Genomic DNA, 22060 nt, shown 5'->3' on the forward strand with positions numbered 1-22060 from the left:
GATTTTGCAGTTTAAATAATCTTCAGAGTAAAGAAGTATGTTTCAGCTTTGTTCTTTTCCATGCAGATGCACTCCTCAAGAAAATCACCCCTCACACTAGAATAATTCCTTCTTTCCAAATATAGATTGTCATCTGGTGAAAGTTCCTGAACATTTATATCGGAATACATATTGTTGAAAAACAAAATATCGCAACAGTTTTTCCATAATGCTTTGCACTAACAAAAACTAGATTAAAAAAACAATAACTGATAAAAATGACAAACACACAAAATTACCAAAACATAAAACAAAATAGGCCTATTAAAAAAATAATAGAAATAAAACAAAAACTGTAATAGTATCTCAGGTATACTCAAATAACACTGTTAAAACCACAACCTTCCACATCAAATACAGGATAACTTGGCAGAAAGAAAGAAAGAAAGAAAGAAAGAAAGAAAGAAAGAAAGAAAGAAAGAAAGAAAGAAAGAAAGAAATAGAGAAAGAAAGAAAGAAATAGAGAAAGAAAGAAAGAAATAGAGAAAGAAAGAAAGAAAAAAAGAAAGAAATAGAGAAAGAAAGAAAGAAAGAAAGAAAGAGAGAGAGAAAGAAATAGAGAAAGAAAGAAAGAAAGAAATAGAGAAAGAAAGAAAGAGAGAGAGAAAGAAATAGAGAAAGAAAGAAAGAAAGAAATAGAGAAAGAGCGAAAGAGAAAGAAATAGAGAAAGAAAGAAAGAAAGAAATAGAGAAAGAGAAAGAAATAAAGAAAGAAATAGAGAAAGAGAGAAAGAAAGAAAGAGAGAGAGAGAGAGAGAAAGAAAGAAAGAAGGAAATTTCTGTTCCTCTTCTCCCATCCATTCACTCCTGCTCCCCTCATTCAGAGCAGAGGTCACATCCTAAATGAGGCCAATGATGGAGTTGCTATGGCAACAAAAACTGCTATGAGGGAAAACAACCAGACCTGCACACACACATAGAGGAGTTCCAGCCAACAAGTGCACTCAAACACACTCTACAAGATCACTGCAAAGTTACAACCAAGCAGAAAACACTGACCTAGAGTCATCTGTACATTAAGACACATCTACCTGACCTCTACCCTGCTATCTCTGTGCACTTTATGCTGCCTGAAGGGGATGTACAAAGTCACATAGCCTATAAGTATGAAAGATACAGAGGTTACCATCCTTGTGTGTTAGTTATACTAAAGTCAGTCAATTAAACCCATCACATCACTAAACTCTCCTCAGAAATGAGAAGTTCTCTGTACGGATGTGTTGCATGTTCACAGCGGATGCCATGCAGAAGGAAAGAAAGTCAGTCTATAGGGGCTTTCGCACCGGAGGAAAACCTTTTCATAGTTCCTAAAACTAATGGCATGTTCGCACCGCAGGAAATGAATGATTTTATTACTAGCGACGCCTTTGGGGGGTACCAATTTAGCTCCTACTTCAGAGTAGGGTCTAAACCAGCACTATATGAACTACCAGTGACGTTAGTATACGCTGATTGGCTGAACGCAAGCAAAACAACAGCACCTGCCATTTTTAAAAAGCTGTGTAAACACAGATTATAGCCTAGGCCTATATATTTACTATTTACAAACATGGAAAACAGTGATAGATGGACCTCTCAACCTTTACGCTAAGGAGAAATTCCAACGCAACTCTGAGGGGACTAGGGATGGGAATTTAAAACCAGTTCCAGTCGAGAACCGGTTCTAAGTTTTATGCACCATCGATATCGTATGCCCTCCACGTTAAAGTCCCTGTAGAGTCAAAATTAAGTATGTGTTCTGAGTTTGTCACACCACAGAATAAAGTTTTATTAGCCACCCAGCCAAATTTGAATGATTAAAAAAGCCGGCAAGTACATCAAATCAAAATCTTGAAAAAATGAGCAATAGTCTCTGCTCTCAAACGCTGGGGGCGTGTCCGCTGGCTACGCTGAAACCACGCCCATTCGCGGGAAAGCTGCCGTCGAGTTACTGTGGACTACCTACTATAATTATAACAAAAGCACACAAGGCAACTTACACTCATTGGTGGGCACGCACTGCCGATGATGGCACCAGTTGTCGGCACGACGGGAGGATGAAGGCCGAGGCGGGAGAGAGTCGGTTCGGCCGAATTCACCAGTAACAGCGGATTATCAGTGAATCACAGTTGTCTCCGACGAAAGTTTATAAAACTATCCCGAAAATGATCACTACAGAGGCGGGTTTTGGCTGTGATCCTCAGCTCTCCATCAAGGTGGTTCTTCACAAAATTAATCCGCCTCTTCTTGATGCAATCGCGGCGAAGGACACCGATCTGTTTTGTACGAGATCGTATCTAGGTCGCATTTCCGTGCCGAACGCATAGCTAGCTAGCAAACTGTAGGCTGTAGTAACTAATGGTACTGACAGTAACTCGTTTAGCCCCACCCAAAAAATCCAGAACACCGCAATGGGAAAAAACTGTTTAACGGTCTAACTCCACAATTCAGTATTTCACAGGTCAGTCTTTATAATATGTTTTAGCAATACTTTTCTAACATTTATAATGCGTTTAGAATTTTTTTTTAGAATTGCCTTTACAGGGACTTTAACTAACCCTAACCCAGCCATAATATACAGACTGTGAACTCACAACTTTCCCTTTTGTCCTTTATCGGTCACCATAGCGCGACGTCCTATTCGCATCTGTGCGTCATGATGTCAAAGCGATTTGAGCAGAGGAGGGAATCATGGAGAGGAAAAGACGATCTAAAGCATGGCTTGATTTTACTAAACGAGACAAATTATGCTGTATCCTGTTTGCAATAACAGGGTTTTTCGTGCATTGAAATTTCATTAGCGCCCGCCAAAGCAAATTTTTGTCCCGCCAAAGTTTAACTGAAAGAACGAGCAGAGAGAGAGAGAGAGAGAGAGCAGGTCGCGACCGCACACTCCCTCACTTCGGAGCCAGGTGAAACTGTAAACAAGACTTCACCATCTCCACACTAAGCGCTGTCTTGCTCTCTCTCCCTCACACGTATTAACCAAAATAAATCGACACAATGTTTAAAGGTCGGAAAACCAAAGTTTTAGACCAACCCTTTAAATAAACGAAAAAAACGATCCAGTGATGAAATGTTTTCTGTGTTGACACAAATCTTGTGGGATGTCCATGTCCTAACTGCTGGGATAATCACACAACGCGCATGACACGTCCAATTCGCGAACTGACGACTCATTTGGACCGATGAATTTAATGAATGGTTTAAACAACTGATCTTTCCAACACTGAACTCACCAGACGTCTGAATCGGTGTATAACTAATCGGCAGGGCCGGATTATCCATATGTGACACTGGGCGAGTGCCCAGGGGCACCAGCCAATGGGGGGCACCAAATCATTAAAACAAATACTATACCTTTAATATATTTGTCATATTTTATAAATGTATATGTATTCATTATATAGTTATATATTTGATACATATATATTTAATACATACATATTTATGCATTTAAAAATAAAGAAATATAATTGCGATTTGGTAAGTGCCCCCCTACCCCTCCCCCGATCTTGGTCCATTCCACAGTGACACACTGCCGCCCAATTAGTCAATCAGACTAATTCAAAACGGACAGGCGTCAGTTAAGCGGTTGCGCTAAGAGAAAACTTAAAAAAGAAAAACAATCACGGCACATTGCCACTATTCATAATGTACCCGCAATCGCGAGCTTTTTTATTCAGAAACCGGCGGCAGGAGCAGAAGTAATGTTAACTAGCACAGGCCCTGAAGCTAACATATGCAGCGAAGTGTTTCTCCTGGTTTCCACGTCAGCGCTGTTTGATCTGATATCTATGGTTTATAACAGAACTCTGCGCGGAATCGGAATGTTTCTCGCTGGATCTCGTAGTGATGAATGATGTTAAAATTCTGAGGCGAATTCAATTGATTTCTTAAATGGATCTCAACTGATTTCTTAACTGGATCGTGAGCGACATCGGCCCGCGACTGGCAAGTTCTGGGCTTTATTTTACTGTCAGTAGTTCGGGGCGCTGCTGCTGCTCCACGGTCCTAATCATAGGCCTATATGAGTTGCGTATTTTCGTTTCACTTTCATTTTGTTTGCATTCGCTGCTAGGTAACGACTAACGATAGTCGATAGATCGCTCATTGCTCAGACGCACATAGCAGGTTGTGATTTGTCTCCGTCTCCATCCCACAGACGTCTACGCGCGCTATTCTTGTCACGGATTTATTGAATTCCCTGCAGTATTTGTGGTGAGCCTTTACTTTAGCTGTAAGTTCATGTATATCTATTGTCTTCATAGAAATACTGAATTTCAATTGTTCACACATTAAGTGTGAGGAAGGGGGCACTTAAACTGTGGTCACCCTAGGGCACAAAACTATGTTAATCCGGGCATGCTAATCGGTAACACTTTACAATAAGGTTCCATTTATTACATAAAAAGTACAGTTTGCCTACTCAAGGGTAAGCTTTAAAACAAGCGACCAAGCGAAACACTTATGTAACGTCACCAACATTTTGACGACCGCGCTGCCTCTGTCATCTGATCAGCTCTCCATGTTGGAGGCAAAAGCGGGGCTCTGGCAGCTCCTTCATACACAGAGAGGACATTGACAAGTGAAAAGCCGGTGTCATTCGAGTTATTATAGTGTTTTTCTGACAACTACAGATAGTTCGGAAGTAAAAGTCTAAACGCACTCAGTTTTTAAAAGCAGCAATCCACTGTTCCCATGCAAATATAAACCTGACAGCGCGAAATGGAGCACTTTCACAGCTTTATAGAGAACACGTTTTTTCATTCCATTTTTCCATTGTTTTTCTATGTAAACATGCACAAGACGGATATTTTATTTTTGACACTGATTCCAGTATCTAAATATTCTTAATAAAAAAAAATGTCATTTAAACGTGTGTAGGCCTACTTGCATTATTATGTTGTTTTATTATGATTATATATTAAGTGGCATAAACTGGTCTTAAAATGACAATATCGTTTATCGCAATTATTTCAGGAACAATTTATCACCCAACAAAAATAAGTTATTGTGACAGGCCTAGCTCCAACTAGGCTTGCTACAGTAGTCGGTGTTACACGGTGTTCAGTCGCAACACCGGTTTCATCACTTGCCCACCCTGACACCGGGGAAAAAAAAGTTTAAAACGTTAAATATTTTTAATGCAATTTTGCAGTCTCCGTTAAGTCCTGCACACATGCGTCAGTATCGAGTTCTCTTTCGTGTTTTTCATTAACAATAATAACGAACCCCCACCATTCAAGCCATTCGCAAAGACCCGCCCCCTTTAGTTACTGTTGCTATGTCAGACAAGCCATGGTGCTCTAACGCCACACACTGTGGCTGAATCCCAAATCGCCTCCATATCCTCAAATGGGGCGTTATTTGAGGACATAGCAATTTTTAATGGTGTCCGAAACCATAGTGGACGTTATTGAGTGCACTTATTCAATCCCACATTATGTACGCACAATGGCTGTCCGAATTCGCTCACTCGTTTTCATTCACTCTTTGAAGTGAACAGTATTAGTGAACTAACGTATGGAATAGGCCTAACTTAGTGAATGAGGGTTTAAGGGGCGATTTCGGATTCAACCCATGTTCTCAAGCAGTGAGAAATAGAGGACACTGACAACGCGCTTTCAGACAGGACCGAGCAGGTAATATTTAACATGAAACAAAGTCTTAACTTTAAAATTTGGTCAGTCAAAGAAAATTAAACAATAAATAGGCCTACCGTGTAGTGGCTCTTTTAATGTGTTGTGACAGATTGCCTCAGTTAAAGCCAAGTTCAAATCCACCAACATTAATCTACTAACTCTCCTTACTGCTTTGTCGGACAAAAATGGTGGATTTTGATTAGCCAGATTGCATGTCAATCAAACTCCCTGCGAAGGATGAATTGATGCTAAATTAAAAGTGAAGTGCACATTAACACAACAGCTTTTTATAAGCCATGTAAAGAAAAAAAAATTGTTTCGTTTTCAAATTAGAGCCAATTCAGAGCACAATAATCGCACCATTATGCATGCCAGTGCAAACGCGCGCATTTTACGTTTTTATTAATTAATAATTTATACAAATTAACATTTAAAAGCCCTCGCCGGTGATACCGGTTTTGTCACACGTCAATTAACCGGTGGGAAAATATCCTCACTGTCACATCCCTAGCTCCAACCCTAAACACACCTGACCCAGCCACTCAAGGTCTTCACGATTACTAGAAACTTCCAGGCAGGGGAGTTGGACCTAAACTCTGCAGAACAATGGCCCTTCAAGGAGCTGAGTTTGAGATAGGTAGTTATTTAAGTACTCAAATAGTCCCTCATTTTCATGATTACTGATTACAGTGGAAAATGTCACATTTTTGCAATTCTGCATAATTTGCCACAGCAAAATAATAGCAAAAAACGCAAAACTAAACTTTGACAACATTGGTGTTAGGGCTGGGCGATATGGAGCAGAAAATATATCTCGATATATTTTGCTATATCTCGATATACGATATGTATCTCGATATCTTTACAGGAAAAATAACCCAACAAAATCTAATGCAAAAACAAATATGCCAAATACCAGTCTTTTTTTTTTTATTGGAGTGCAAAGAGGTAGGCAGTTCATGTAGTCCAGAGTGCTTCTGCGACATTTAAAAAAAAAATCCCTGTATACAAAAATAATAATTGTATACCAATTAATTGCTGTATACAAAAATAATTGCCACCTGTCCCTTTTTACCGGGATTGTCATCCTTTTTAATAACATGTGCCGGGAAATGTATCGTTTCGAAAGGCTGTGTGAATGTTCAAACCATGGTTCAAACCGTGTAGCGTGCGCACGGCAGATAGGGAGAGAGCACCGTGTAGCGCGCGCACGCCAGAGAGGGACAGAGAGCGAGAGACCTTGCGTGTGTTTGCTAGTGTGCCTCAAGAAGTGCATGTAAGACAGCATTTAAGACGATCTTTTTAGACGAGTTCTGTAGCCTCCGGGCTAGTTGCGGGCGCCGCCATGTTGAATGAGACAACACGCGAGGGGAGGGGGAACAAAAGCAAGGAGGCGGGGACGAGCACAGCGCAGAGAAGACAAAGCGGCGAAACCAGAATTAAATATAAACAATATATCGATATATACGATATGTCAAAATCCATATCGTGTTTAAAAAATATCGAGATATATTTTAAATATCGAGATATCGCCCACCCCTAATTAGTGTGATAAAGAAACATACATGATTGAGAAATGGCATGGGACGCAGGGCTCGACAGTAAGGGCTGCCCGATGGCCCTGACCGTATGAACAACGCTCGGGGCAGCTGACAGAGCGGTTACTTGCCTGATCGGGCCAGTGCCGCCTGTATCATGCCGAAAATGTATCATTTGCGCGTGTTTTTACGCCTTCCCAGTTTAAATATTCAAGTGCAAAAAGATACGAAAGAGAACTCTAACAGCACACAAATACTAAATCTAGTTCTCTTTCTAAACTTCTTGCACCTGAACGGAAAAAATGCACACAAAATGTCAAAATGCCTGTCTTGGCATTTTGTTATAAACACAGTTGGTTATGTCTTAAGTGAACGTAAATGGTTAGATCAAACGCGTTACACTGTGTTGGATCGGAGCATTCAGTTTTAAAGTGACAGCAGCCTTATATTCCTCCCGCTGTCCGCCTAATTAATGTTAATCAAACAACAAAGGACAAGACAAAAAAAACATAGGACTGCTCCATTTATAGTATGGATTGTGGTGATTATAGTAGGGATGTTGAGGAAATTTTCCAACCGGTTAATCAATGTGTGACAACACCGGTAACACCAGTATTACAGTAGGATTATCCTTTCCATCTTTCTTTTAAATCGCCCATGAATGCCCGTGCAGCTGTGCACATTTTACTTTCGCTTTCAAATTGGCGGCAATTGCTTGAATGGTGGGTTCATTATTATTCTCAATAAAAAAGAACTACAAACAGTACAATGACAAACTTGATTATATTAAACATAGAACTTTGAATCAACAAAAATAATAAGACTTCATTAGCAAAACGAATAAGCACGACATACTCCATGCTGTGATTCTCGTTCAGCTCGCACTGAACTGAGCAGTTTTTCAATGTAGAGTCTGATCTCTAAATAAACTTTTTTTACTATAAACAAAATGATGGTTGGAGGGGGGGCAATGCCACAGTTTACAAGGGATATAATTAGGGATGCTCCGATCAGGATTTTTGCAGCCGATACCGATAGCCGATTTCTTGTCATTGTGATCGGTCGATACCGATACTTAGGCTACTTAATATAAGACAAAGGTAAACCCTTATTGTCCCATAAGAAAAATGTTTGGGATTTTCTGTGCTCAAATTGGTTTTGTCTCTCTTTATGTTTTTAATCTAAGAGGTGTTTTCAGGAGATTTACTTGAACTGCTGTCATTTTGAAGACACATCTTTTGGGTTTGGAAGGTGCTCCTTTACAATTGAACTCTACAATTGAAGAAATGGCTCAAACTATTGCATAGATAGATAATGTATAATACACTATGCATCGATGTCTTTCCTTTATGCTTTGAACTTTTCAATGCGGACTCGACGCGCTGCGCGCTGTGACTGTGTTGCTTCAAGCGCATCATTCTGCGCTCAGGATGCGCATAAGTGCTTTGTGCCGCACTGTATTGGAGTCTTTCATAATTATATCATAGGCCTACTACTTTTGGGCAATGAAAGATTATTAATAGCCTTTTTTGTTCTGTCCTATCTATCATATGTTGCTGCCTCATTAAACAGCTGCGCTATACATTTAAAAAATGTCTCAATTTCATAGTAGACTATAGATAAAATAATTGACCTTTTTGATATTTGTTCTCTTGTTTTTCATGAATGTATTTTACAACAATACAAAGAGCAATGTGTAACTCTTTACCAGATTTAGTGCCACAATTGTTGTCTCTTATTTGTTCCCACTAAATAATTTATTTTCACTAAATGTTCAGATTTTATACAATTATTGTGCACTCGTGATTTTTCTACACTAAATTTTTCTGCTGAGTTATCCACTAATGTAGTTTATAATAGAATTTGTCATAGGTTATGATGATCATATTTTTTTTATTTGTTGCTTTTCTTTATAATGAAGTTGTCTGTATTACTGTAAGTAATAAGTGATTATCAGTTCAACACACAGAGTTATAGAAATTCTACTTGATTTATAAAATAAAATAAACTGCGCGGGTATCGGATCGGTATCGGTCGATACTCCGAATTGTTGGTATCGGATCGGAAAAAATGGTATGGGGACATCCCTTTTTATTTTGACACTCTCCACATCCTCACATAACCTTTCTCAGCTGAAATCGACAGCTGACAAGATTGACTGAACCCTTTGTGACAAAAGCCGGGATTTTCCACTGTGAAGGCATCGCGAGTTCATTTTTTACAGCAGAAACGACAAGCACCCTTGTTGTTTGTGAACACAACCCGAAAAGTCTGTTTTAGCGAATCAGTGTGCAGTATTCAGGTCAGGTGACAAGGCTGCTAGTCACTTTGAAAAGACGCGCAAGCTGAGAGGAGTTTCATCAAAGCTGATTAAAAGTGATCGAGGATGGATTTCAACGAACTTGATGAACCCGTGATATCTTCTTCGGGGCGTAAAAGGAAAATAAAAGCTGAAACTTTTATATATATATATAACGGAATCTTGCTAAAACAGACGTTCGTGGTGAGGGAAAAGCTCTCTGTATTGCGTGTACATTAATCACAACAACAAAGTTTGACTGGCGTCTATGTCAGCTGAGGAGATTAAAGGAGAACTCCGGGCAATTTTTAAGTTAATCTTGATCGTTAGACCTTTGTGAGTACTGACTATAGAAAAAAAAACCAACCGGATTGGTGCTTGCTACGCGGAGCTGCGACCGCGAATGCCCAGAGCTCCCACTCAGCTAAAACACCGCGGATGGGGGCATGGACATAAAGAGCGTTTTTGAGCCTCTTAACAGACACAAAATGCAATTAAAATGTCTGTCCAACATGAACAGGGACCCTACATGTGAACAAGATGCGTTTAGCAACTTAGCCATTGTTTCAACTCACCTAAATAGTCTTTTAGACGGCAAGCTGTAGTCTCGCGCTGCAGTCCCGTGCTGTAGCCGGAAAAGGTAAACAATGTCCAGGTGGGAGGAGCGTTGATCATGTGTGACGAGTTATGATCAGAGTTGCATACAAGTGAAGAAGAAATGGTTCGTGTTTGTGCCTTTCCGAATTGTGGCAACCGAATGCGAAAATATAAGAGCTTAAATTTTCATCGTCTTCCTTTCCATGACCTCGAGATTCTGCAGTTGTGGCTAGTTGTACTTCAACTTGATGTGCAAACTCCCGTAGAAGTACTACGCGCTAAAGATTACCGCATTTGCAGTGAACACTTTGACAAGGATGACTACACACACTCAACACAGCGGGGCCGTTTGAAGAAAAATGCCATTCCATGTACGAAGACTCGTCGCACATGATCAACGCTCCTCCCACCTGGACATTGTTCACCTTTTCCGGCTACAGCATGGGACTGCAGCGCGAGACAACAGCTTGCCGTCTAAAAGACTATTTAGGTGAGTTGAAACAATGGCTAAGTTGCTAAACGTATCTTGTTCACATGTAGGGTCCCTGTTCATGTTGGACAGACATTTTAATTGCATTTTGTGTCTGTTAATAGGCTCAAAAACGCTCTTTATGTCCATGCCCCCATAGCTGCCGTTTTAGCTGGGTGGGAGCTCTGGGCATTCGCGGTCGCAGCTCCGCGTAGCAATCACCAATCCGGTTTGTTTTATTTTCTATAGTCAGTACTCACAAAGCTCTAACGATCAAGATTAACTTAAAAATTGCCCGGAGTTCTCCTTTAACGTTACAAAGATTAAGTGTTTTATTATGCATCATAGCAATTACTTGGCTTTGTTTAACTCTGAAACATGAAATGTGGAGTTATCGGCTTTTGCCACAAAAAAAATTATATATAAAAAAATACTTTCAATTAACTTTAATTTTATAAGTTACCTGTATTTATTTTTAGTTATTAGGCCTACTTAATCAAAACAACCCAGCTGCAGTTTGATTGATATTCAAATGCAAAAAACATGATATATGAAAATGAACAAGAACGGAGTTATCCGTTTTTGCAAATGAACTCTTCTGTTATAGAGTTCATTTGCAAAAACATAACTCTGTTCTTGTTCACTTTCATATCATGTTTTTTTTAACTTGTAACAAACAACTTGTAAATGTCCCAATTGGCAGAGGGTGTGCAATTTTTTCAAAGAGTTTAATTAAACTTTCATGTTACATTTTTGGAAGCATTTGTGAGTTAATAAACATAACTGGTTGTGTACACTTGGCACATAATATCTAAATATCGATAAATCGATTGAAATAGCCCTGAATCGAATTGCGGAATTTTTTGAGGTATCGGCAAAAATCGCATCGCTGGCTGAGAGAATCGATATCGTATCGTGATGAACTGTCCGATTTACATCCCTGGCCTACTAGGGATGTCAATTTACACAAATTTCCATGATCGGTTGTTGTTTAAATTAATTATCAATTAATTTAAGGGGGTAACTAAATCAATCGTAGCCTTGATGCTGCAACATGTGTCAACTTTTTATTTAAGATATTTCTTTTTTGACAGCATTTCAAGTATCTAAATATTCTAAAGAATTATTAAAAAAAAAAAAAATATATATATATATATATTTTTTTTTTTTTTCTGGGAAAATATATTGTGTTGCACGTGTTATTGTGCAAGTCATGACAGGCCTATTTGAGCCACTTTGCCTCCAGCCTGAACATAACCCTAAGGGCAAGTGAGCAAAATGGCTAAGTGACAAAAATGACTCCCAAACATACACACAAAAAAATCACTTTAAATCAGCATGAAATTGAAGTTGCAATAGTAATTTTCATCCCCATTGTAACATATCCGAGTGAAACAGCTCCCTGAACAAACTAAAAACTTGCTATTGTTCATCAGGAATTGATTGGATCATTCTGGTTTGCTATTGCTGTGATCTTGTGTTAGTGACAGGTTGTATTGCCCTATAGTCCCAGTAAACAAGTCATCAGAGAAAAGATATCGTTGCAAGTTATTTCGATTATAGATTAGCAGAGTACATAAATAAATAATGTCAACGGATAAATTATTATTTTTCTTTGTAATATTCCATAAAAAAGTAATTTTTGATTTCATGGTGCCTTTAATAAGCGATCAAAATTGCCAAGTAACTAAAATCACACCAGAACACAAAAGCAAATCACGCAAGGAAACATGTCAGTCATCCACCAGCTGTCAATCACAGAGCTATGATGTCAGATCAACACAAAACAAATATTTACTCCTCACACAAGTTTACGTGTATAACAAAGTACTTACTGGCTGTATTTAATATTCCGAATATCTAAACCACGCAATAATAATTTATCTGATATTTCTGCAACAAAATCAGAAGATTCACTGACTATGAGCGCAAACCGAAAGCGCTGCGCGGCTAATAACGCTACTGACAAGATCTCCATCTAAACTGACACCGTTTTTAACAAAATACACTTCAATATAAAGAATAGTAATGCTACTAACCACTGAAAGATATAATTTAAATATGCCTTTTGACTCGCTCACATTTTCATGCAAACGTAAAGGTTGTGCGTTTCTCCGTTACACGGAGAAGCAATACAAAATGGCGACTGCGGGCAGCTCGGATGAGTCCTAACACGCAAAGTCGCTAAACACTGAGGCAATGTCGTTATATTAACGTTAAACGAGTTCATATCGAATTAAAACATTTAGTAGGAGGGTTCAATGAGGTTGAGGCAATGTAATAGGCCTTAAGAGCATGACAATAAGCCACATATTTCCTCCGACCCGCTATCAATGCTAGCGGTGTGTAACGTTAACACGGACTCGTCCGGCGTCGTGCACGTATCTCAATATGTGTGTGTGTATGTGTACACGATCAAAACACACACTCTCACCCCAGACCGAAAGCGTGAAACAACCACGGTCCAAATGTATACACATCTGTCAATGTCAGAAGCTTGAAACGAGCGCAGATCAAATTAACCCGAGTTAATTAATCTGACCGTGCGTTAATATACGCACATTCTCGTACAATCCTACGTCAAGTCCACAAGCATTCCCGCACAGGGAAACGTGAGATTTTAGCGAAGCTGCGCAGAGCAGGGATGTGATGCTGTGCTAGCTTTAACCAGCAAACGGCCTAATGCTAATAAACAACCTCAGGGCCCTGCATTACTTTCTTTCTTTGACGCACACGCGATTTAGGTGTCGTAATTCAGCACTAAAACACAAATGCAACGAGCCCAAGAGCAAAATTATATCCACACTGACCCGTTGTCATGAATGAGTTTGTCTTTCCTAGCAGCTAGCGTTAGCACTCGGCGACACACAGGCCGCTTTCACCGCGCGCGCATCAGACAATCATTTCAGCGCTGATTAGCGCGTTTGACCGTTACACGAAACGACGCAGCATAAGCCGGGACCGTTAACAAGAAATAATCGCTTTGCATACGTGTAAAGGCTGCTTGTTTATTTACCTTCTTTATTTTGTTGTGAGGGCGCGCGGGCTCTTTCTCTCCCACAATCCAGAACAAACAGCTCGAGACGTCGGTGACGTCATGCGCGCGGAGGACGCACAGGACGTGGGAGGACAGCAAGCGCTTCTGTCTGTCACACCTCACACGTGTGTAAGATCACCTAGAAACCCTCTCAACTCTGATCTCTTCCGTTTGCCCTTTGATCGGTGTCATTTAAACACTCTCTGAAGTAACAACAACAATAAAATATGTGCTGAAATTTTGAAATAAAAAACACATCGGCTCTAAAATACCTTTAGTAGGTTCGCTATATTATTCATTTCATGAAATAAAGTCTCAAAATCCAGGGTGTGAAAGAGGTCTGACCTATTAAAAATATGAAGCTTTACCTGTAAATATGAAGATTCATTTTACAGATCTGACTGATTTTAAATTGAAAATTTGGCTTCCCCTGAAATGGGTCATACCATAGAAACCCCATTTAAAAGGATAGTTCACACAAAAATGAAAATTCTGTCATCATTTACTCACCCTCATGTTGTTCCAAACCGTATGAATTTCTTTACTCTGTTGAACCCAAACAGTTGATGGACCCCATTGACTTCCATATAGCCTATATTTTTCCATACTATTGAAGTCAATGGCTACCGTCATTGTTTACCAATATTCTTCAAAATATCTTATTTTGTGTTCAACAGAAGAAAGACATACAGGTTTTAAAAAAAACGTGAGGGTGAGAAAATAATGACAGAATTTTTTTTTTTGGGTGAACTGTCACTTTAAGGACTTGCATTTATTGAATTTATGGAGCAAGAACATATAGCGTAATGTCTACAATGGATTAAGAGAAGAGCAATGAAACTTTATTCACAAGTGAACACACCAAGAGCCAGAAAAGATAACAAATAAGAATACTTTTTTAATACTCAGTGAAGAAAAGTTCGTTCAGGGTTGTTTGCACTGTCAGAGTTTATTCTGTGGTAGTTATTACATTAAGTAGCCTATATTATAATATTACGTATATTTATAGATTAACATTTATGGAAAATTACACCTACGATAATTTTTATAAGGAGAAGTTGAGCTTATGTTTTAACAATATACTACAGTTATTGGTACAAAAATACGTACCGTCATTATGTTGGTAGGCCATACATTTATAATAGGCTATAATGTCTTGCAAATAAAGCTGGCACTTTAATTGCAAGGAATTCACTTTAAAATGTCACTTTTACTTCGTTGAAGCACATTACTAGTTTTGTGGTGAAGTTGATTCACACACACACACACACACACACACACACACACACACACACACACACACACACACACACACACACACACACACACACACATAAACACACACACACACACACACACACACACACACACACACACACACACACACACACACACACACAAATTGTGATTTGTAATCTTTGAACAAAATCTGAAAATGTAGGCTACTTCAACCTCTGTGTGTGAAGGGCCTTCCTTCGCTGATGACGTCAGTTTGATGGCCTGTGTAGAACATTCCTCCAACTGTCAGTCAGCAATATCTATATTTTCTCATTATATTCCATTTCACTGGAAAATACATCATAATACTGAAGTCGATTGCAACTTCCGGTTCACGCACGGTGACTCAAGCCAAGCTCCCAGACAATTTATTTGTGGTACAAAAATAGCTCAGCGACAGTTGTTTCCACACAGTCACATGGGGTGTATTTTAAAAACTGAACCAAAGACGAGGGACAGTTGCTACACTGAGCCTGTCCTTTGACATATGTCTCTGATTATTAATATTACTAGCTATAATCATCATGAGTCATTCTTTGATACACTTGCTTTTATTACCAACTCGGCTAAGTTTATGGATTCTCTCTTTGGTATATTATGTTGTTGTGTATGGCACAGCTGGAATCACTACTTGTTTGGTTTTGATCCGAATTGCCTGGACTGGATTTAGGGATCCATCTAGAACTTTTCAATGGACCATCCGAAAGAAACCCCCAGACTGCCTCCAAGACCCTGCACTTGGCCACCATGCATATCTGAAGGGCAGGGTGAGAGGATTTATAATGAAAAACATGAACAAGAATGTATCTGATGTCTTTAAAAACATTAAACAACGTAATCTGTACGAAATCGTTTAGGAAAGGTGAATGAACGGCGAAATAATGATTGCCCATATCTTGTGTTCTTGCGCCACCTGTGTTTAAAAATAGAACACGGCGTTTCACAATCCTTTGTTTTTAATGGGACACACTAGCCCTGTGATAGGCTATTACAGTCAATGTCAAATAGAATTTATATATAGCCATCTTTCATCAAATTTGATATTGATCTAGGATTGCTAGTTATTGAAAATAATGGCTAGGTCTTTCTTTCTTTCTTTCTTTGTTTCTTACTTTCTTTACTATCAAACGATGTGACTCTGTTTTATATCTTCTTTTGGTCTTTCAGAGCTCAGGCTTGAGGTTCCATTATGTAACTAAAGGAGACCACAGAAAGCCTCTAATGCTGTTTCTTCATGGATTCCCAGAGAACTGGTGACTTCCTCTGCTTCATTTTCTCTTTCTGCTTATTTAAAATTGTACATATGCCGCCGTAAACTGTTTTGTGAAGTGTTTTCTACATAGTGTTTTCTTAAAATATGCATTTCTTTATTCTTTTATTGTATCATATTTGACGCAGGGAGGAGATACAGTCAGTTGATTAAGTCCAATTTTATTTCTTAACAGCAGACAATCAAATAAGAAATGAAGGGTAGGCTAATATTAATTCATCCATAATGAGGATTAAAAGTTTAATAAAGAAACATAAAATGAACAGTGAAGATCACTTCTAATATTTGTAAGTAAAATATAATTAAACAGTCTGAGTATAATATTCTTTGCCTAAGAGTCCAAGGTAGACTGACCTGTACAGAAATTGATCTCCCTAGTTGCGTATCGGAACACAGCTATGTTCCTCTTTTCATATATATTGCATCGAAGGAGACACGCAAGACACAAACATATCTAGTTTTCATGTTTTCAAACTCTGAGCTGTTAGTCGTGCAATATGTTAAGCTAAGATAACATTCGTTTACCACTTTATTCTGATATATTTAAGCGTTTGTGGTCTGTCTATCGGAACCTTATAGACTTTTGCCAGTATAAACTTTTCAGCAAGTACAAAAGTTCACCCTAAGTCAATCAGATACATTTGAGGCATAAAGATTAATAAAAGAAAAACACTAAACATACATTACAAATTATACAAATTGTACTTTATTTCTGTGATGCAAAGCTGTGTTTTCTGCATCATTACTCCAGTCTTCAGTGTCACATGATCCTTCAGAAATCATTCTCATATAATCTGATTTATTATCATTGTTGGAAAGAGTTGTGCTGCTTAATATTTTTTTGGAACCCATGTGAAACTTTTTTTCAGGATTCATAGATGTTAAGAAAAAGTTATGAAGAACAGCATTTAGCCTATTCAAAATATAAATCTTTTCTACAAATATCAATCTTTATTACCAGTTTTTATCAATTTCACACTAATTTGTACTAATTTCCTTCAACAAGAAAAAAAGAAAGAAAAAAATGCCTGACCCCAAACTTTTGAACAGTAGTGTATATCGTTACAAAAAAATGATATTTTAAATAAATGCTGTTCTTTTTCAACTTTTTATTCATCAAAGAATCCTGAAAGAAATATCACAGATTATTAAAAAAATTGTAAGCAGCACAACTGTTTCCAACATTGATAATAAATCATCACATGAGAATGATTTCTGAAGGATCATGTGACACTGAAGATTGGAGTAATGATGCTGAAAATTCAGCATTGGGTCACAAAAATAAATCATACTTAAAGTATATTGAAATAGAAAACCACTATTTTAAATTGTTATTATATATCACAATATGACAGTTTTTTCTGTAGGTATTTCTGATCAAATAAATGCAGGCTTGATGAGCATAAGAGCCTTCTTTCAAAAACATTCAAAATAGAAACAGTTTCTTTTGACTGCTACTGTAGCAAGTCAGAGTTTGTGTGTTGTAAGGAATCAGTATGACCTGCAGGTTCTCCTGGCGTTACCAATTAAATGAGTTCAGCAGTCATTACCACACGGTGGCGCTAGATCTGCGTGGCTGTGGAGATTCGGACGCACCCGTCCGGCTGGAGGAATACTCACTGGAGACACTCTTATACGACATCAGAGACACCATCGATGAATTGGGTAGACCTACTGACTGAATCAAAGTGTGAAAAATAAACTGCCTTAGACACTAAATGCACTGGAAGGAGATTTGTTTACTCACAGGTCACACAAGTTGTATACTGGTGGGCCATGACTGGGGTGGGATGCTGGCATGGCATTTTGCACTGGAGCGGCCTGACATGGTGACACTTCTCATCGTCATGAACGCCCCTCACCCTGCCTCGTGGCTGGGTAAGAGGGCCAGACAGGTCATCGTTTCACTTCTGTTTCTTAACACTGTTCTGGTTTCTGAACTGAAACTCCAATGTGGGGACAGGATATTTATACTTATTTCTGTAAAACCCAGATGCAGTTTTGAGAAGACCTTCTCAGCTGTTACGCTCTGGACATGCATGTTTCTTTCAGTTACCGCTTCTGCCCGAATTTGTTTTATCTCTTGAAGATTTTAAGGTAGTGTAAACACTTTTATCCTTTTACTCTTTATGCCCGTTCTGTTTGTCACTGTGGTTAACAGTTTCTGCTTATTTTTTGTCTTGAAACTTTTTTATTTTACTGTAACAGGAAACACTAAAAACCAGGGTCACTTCCTGACTTCAGTGTTGCGGGTAAACCCATTATAAGTTATGCGAGTTACATAATCATCAGATTACTTTTTTTAAGTAACCAGTAAAGTAACGCATTGCTTTTGAGTTTTCAACTAAATATCTGTTACATTTCCACATAAGTAACGCAAGTTACTTTGTTTTCCCATTTGTGTTGAGAGAAATCGTAAGTGCAGAGACGCTGTGTGTGAACATGATGCTTATAGTTCTAAACTAAATGTAAGCATTTACTCATCTCACTCGCACAAAAACAGATTCAGTATTCCTCAAAATGAATGAAAGCTCAGAATATTACTATTATGTTAAAGATGTTAAATAATACAAATATATTCCTTGTATTTAATCTCACTTTATTAACCAATGTCCTTGCTGCTGACCTTCGATTATCCAATTCAACCATACGAAGAAAAAATTACTTCAGATATACATGACATTTGGGTTTCATCTTTTTGTTTTTATTGCTGAAGGAATAGAGTTGAACTTTCTTTGTCCTGCGTCCTATTCTTCTGTGTCCCAGAATTGCAGCACAGCTGAAAGATATGTTTGAGCTGTGCCCTCTACTGTACAGGCCTACATTTTTATTTCCTTCAGCCTGAGGCTTTTGTTGTTGTTTTGGTAACTTTTGGGCCTTTACATTTGCTTTTATTAAAGGGTTAGTTCACCCAAAAATTTAAATTCTGTCAGTATTTACTCACCCTCATGTTGTTCCAACCCCGTAAGACCTTCGTTCATCTTCTGAACACGAATTAAGATATTTTTGGTTAAATCTGAGAGCTGGATCACTCCTCCATAGGCTTCTTCAGGGATTAAAATTTGCCGGCCCCGAAAAGTTATTAAAGACATCGTTAAAATAGTCCAAGTGACTACAGGGGCTCAATCTTAAGTTTATCAAGCGACGAGAATACATTTTGTGCGCATTTTGTCCTTTTCTATGGGCCTCTAGTCAGTTAACGTAGTGTGATTGCGTATAACTATACGTCACACGTAGGCTTACTATTGGCCGACGCTGGTCATGTGTGTGATGCGTGTGAAGTATATCAACAGAAGAACTGCGTCATATCACCAGTGAACTGACTCGAGGCCCACAGAGAAGGAAATGAATAGTTGAAATAAAGTCGTTTTTTTTGCGCACAAAAAGTATTCTCGTCGTTTGATAAACTTAAAGGTGCTCTTAGCGATGTCGGGTGACATCACTTCTTGTTGACGTTTAAAGTATTGTCAAACAAAACAAAGGCTAGCTAGACCCTTCCTCCTCCTCATACGCGCACTAACCCCCCAAACCCTTCTTATTGGCTGGAACAGTTTGTTATGTTTCGTGGTGAGGGTTAGCCCAGTTTGTTTTTGTTGCTGTTTGTGGAGCCTGGGGTGTCTGCAGAGACCGCGTTTTTTTACAGTGTGTTCAGGGGACAGGCAGCTAGCGGATAGTGAGGAGATGTTTGTTGTATGTGACAAAAAATGTTTTGGCCTAAAAAACGAGTGACATCGCTTTGAGCACCTTTAAGATTGAGCCACTGTAGTCACTTGGACTATTTTAATGATGTCTTTAATAACTTTTCGGGGCTGGCAAGAGTCAATCCCTGAAGAAGCCTATGGAGGAGTGATCCAGCTCTCAGATTTCATCAAAAATATCTTAATTGGTGTTCCGAAGATGAACGAAGGTCTTACGGGGTTGGAACAACATGAGGGTGAGTAAATACTGACAGAATTTTCATTTTTGAGTGAACTATCCCTTTAATAAAACCGAACAAGCAAACCCAGCCCATGTGAGAAAATGTAATGCGAAAGTACTGTAACACATTACTTTCCATAAAAAGTAACTATTACAATTAGTTACTTTTTATGGGAGTAACGCAATATAATGCATTACTTTTAAAAGTAACTTTCTCCAACACTGGTCATGTGCATAGTTGGTTCGAAGTCTATTTTGTGGCACGAACGTGGGCATCCAGAACAAAGCCAGAAGACTGACTGAGTCCCAGCTGGAGGGTTACCTGTACCGGCTGTCCCAGCCTGGAGGTCTCACAGCCCCTCTGAACTACTTCCGCTCTCTCCTCAGGTTTGAAACACATCACACTTACATTTCTACATCATGGGCTTAAACTGCAGTACATTGCTTAAAGTGGTTACTGTGTACCTCTCTTTCTACAGTAACACTCTGTACAAGCATCAGGATGTCGGTGTGCCCTGCATGTTAATTTGGGGTGAGGCAGACAATATACTGGTGGAGGGCATGTCCGGTGGAACGAGGCCTTACGTAAGGGGTCCCGTCGTCATTCACACTATTCCCGAATGCAGCCACTGGGTTCAGCAGGATCAACCTGAGATAGTCAACAAACTCATATGGGACTTTGTTCTGGATAAAGACATCATAAAACACAATCATGGATTGCCTTTGGCTCACTTGGCGCAATGAAGAATATTTTTTTTAGTCTTTGGATCGGGCAAGGTTTCAGATTTTCAGCTTTTACGTATTTGTTCCTTGTATATAATATTGCATTTTATGAGATCTTCAATTCAAGACACTTTGACAAATAAGGATTTCAAGGATGGTATATATCATAATATATCATAACTGTGCTATAGTGTCTTTTCTGCGAGCTGTTTAATTGAAAATCCAGCATAGTTATCAAAAATTAGTAGATTGTCACTTCTTACAATCTGTTTAAATTTAGTGTGACTAAATACTCTATAACCACATCAAAAATTTGGCTTAGTATTTCTGTATATTTGGGTATTCCTGAGTATTGGACACATGTTAATTGCTCAATGTGTTGAATTATCTCAACATTTGTGACAACAATAAACATGATCTCATAGAGACAAACCCAGATTCTTGAGGAGGATGTATACTGAACATATGATTATGATACGTCACAGTTAAAAACAGAAACTTTTGTTTCACAATGGAATTATCATTCTTTCTACGCTATTTTAGTCTGTCATTGCTAACATTTATTATTAATAGCTCAAACTTTAAGTCTGTTTCACACATAAAATATTGCTTTGGAAGGCGTTAAATATAGTGCATGTGTCATCCAGACTACTTTTGTAATACTTTTATGGTACTTATAGGATGGTTTTATGATGATTTGGAGCCAGACAGTCTGAGCAGGACATTCTGCTAAATTTATCTTTTTTGTGTTATATAGTTTTCTGTTGTGTTTTCGTGTAGAAAAGAATTCTAAATAAAAATTAATTTTGTTGTGAACACTTTAACAAGTCCTAGTCACAGTCATCATTTTAAAATCAATTTCTCTGTGACTTTCGTTATGTGCTCACCTCATGTGGCAAGCAATATAACAATATAAAAGTAGCCTATCTATTCAAGTAGTGACTATCCAAATGCTTATAAGCTAAGTAACATTCAGTTTTTACTGGTAGCAAGTAGTGGATTTTTGATATTGAATTTTGAGGATCTGTGGTTCATATATCAACTATTCACTTTTGACTACATATCCAAATTGAGAACATATTTGTGCTAGTAACTTTTTATACACCATCTTTCCATATTATTTTTACCTGTCTTAATTGCCATTTTACTTGTCAAATGTCAGTATGTCTACTTTATAATTTAATGAAAATATAACTAACATTTTAGTGTCTAGTAAATATGTAATGTTGTCTAGTGACAAGTCAATTTGTAGGGTAAAGCGGAACTAA

General features: G+C 38.4%; 2 protein-coding genes across 4 annotated transcripts in view; one reads left to right on the forward strand and one right to left on the reverse strand.

The window, feature by feature from the left end:
* The window catches only part of brd4 (bromodomain containing 4), a 61941-nt gene extending 48212 nt beyond the window's left edge, over window positions 1-13729 (reverse strand). For 2 of the 3 annotated variants that reach the window (XM_077213569.1, XM_077213567.1), the window contains exon 1: window positions 13583-13729. The gene's annotated coding sequence lies outside the window, so the exon portion shown is untranslated. The remainder of the gene's footprint in view (window positions 1-13582) is intronic. The other variant, XM_077213568.1, reaches the window with a different exon arrangement.
* A 1541-nt stretch (window positions 13730-15270) lies between these two features.
* On the forward strand, window positions 15271-21616 carry LOC143722249 (epoxide hydrolase 4). Its single transcript, XM_077213547.1, has 7 exons — window positions 15271-15648; window positions 16049-16134; window positions 17659-17816; window positions 17901-18029; window positions 18145-18248; window positions 20308-20456; window positions 20549-21616. Exons 1-7 carry the CDS (start codon window positions 15406-15408, stop codon window positions 20811-20813), a joined length of 1134 nt encoding a protein of 377 aa, XP_077069662.1. The 5' UTR covers window positions 15271-15405; the 3' UTR covers window positions 20814-21616.
* Window positions 21617-22060: the final 444 nt, after the last annotated feature.

The sequence above is a fragment of the Siphateles boraxobius genome, unplaced genomic scaffold, assembly GCF_051911475.1.
Source record: "Siphateles boraxobius isolate OS27281-9 unplaced genomic scaffold, OSU_SipBor_1 66, whole genome shotgun sequence".
NCBI classification, from domain to species: Eukaryota; Metazoa; Chordata; class Actinopteri; order Cypriniformes; family Leuciscidae; genus Siphateles; species Siphateles boraxobius.

Coding starts and splice junctions, on each gene's coding strand:
- LOC143722249 (XM_077213547.1), top strand. CDS start 15,406: ATGAGTCATTCTTTGATACACTTGCTTTTATTACCAACTCGGCTAAGT. Junction 16,135..17,658: donor CATGGATTCCCAGAGAACTG/GTGACTTCCTCT, acceptor TATGACCTGCAG/GTTCTCCTGGCGTTACCAAT. Junction 18,030..18,144: donor TCACCCTGCCTCGTGGCTGG/GTAAGAGGGCCA, acceptor TGTAAAACCCAG/ATGCAGTTTTGAGAAGACCT.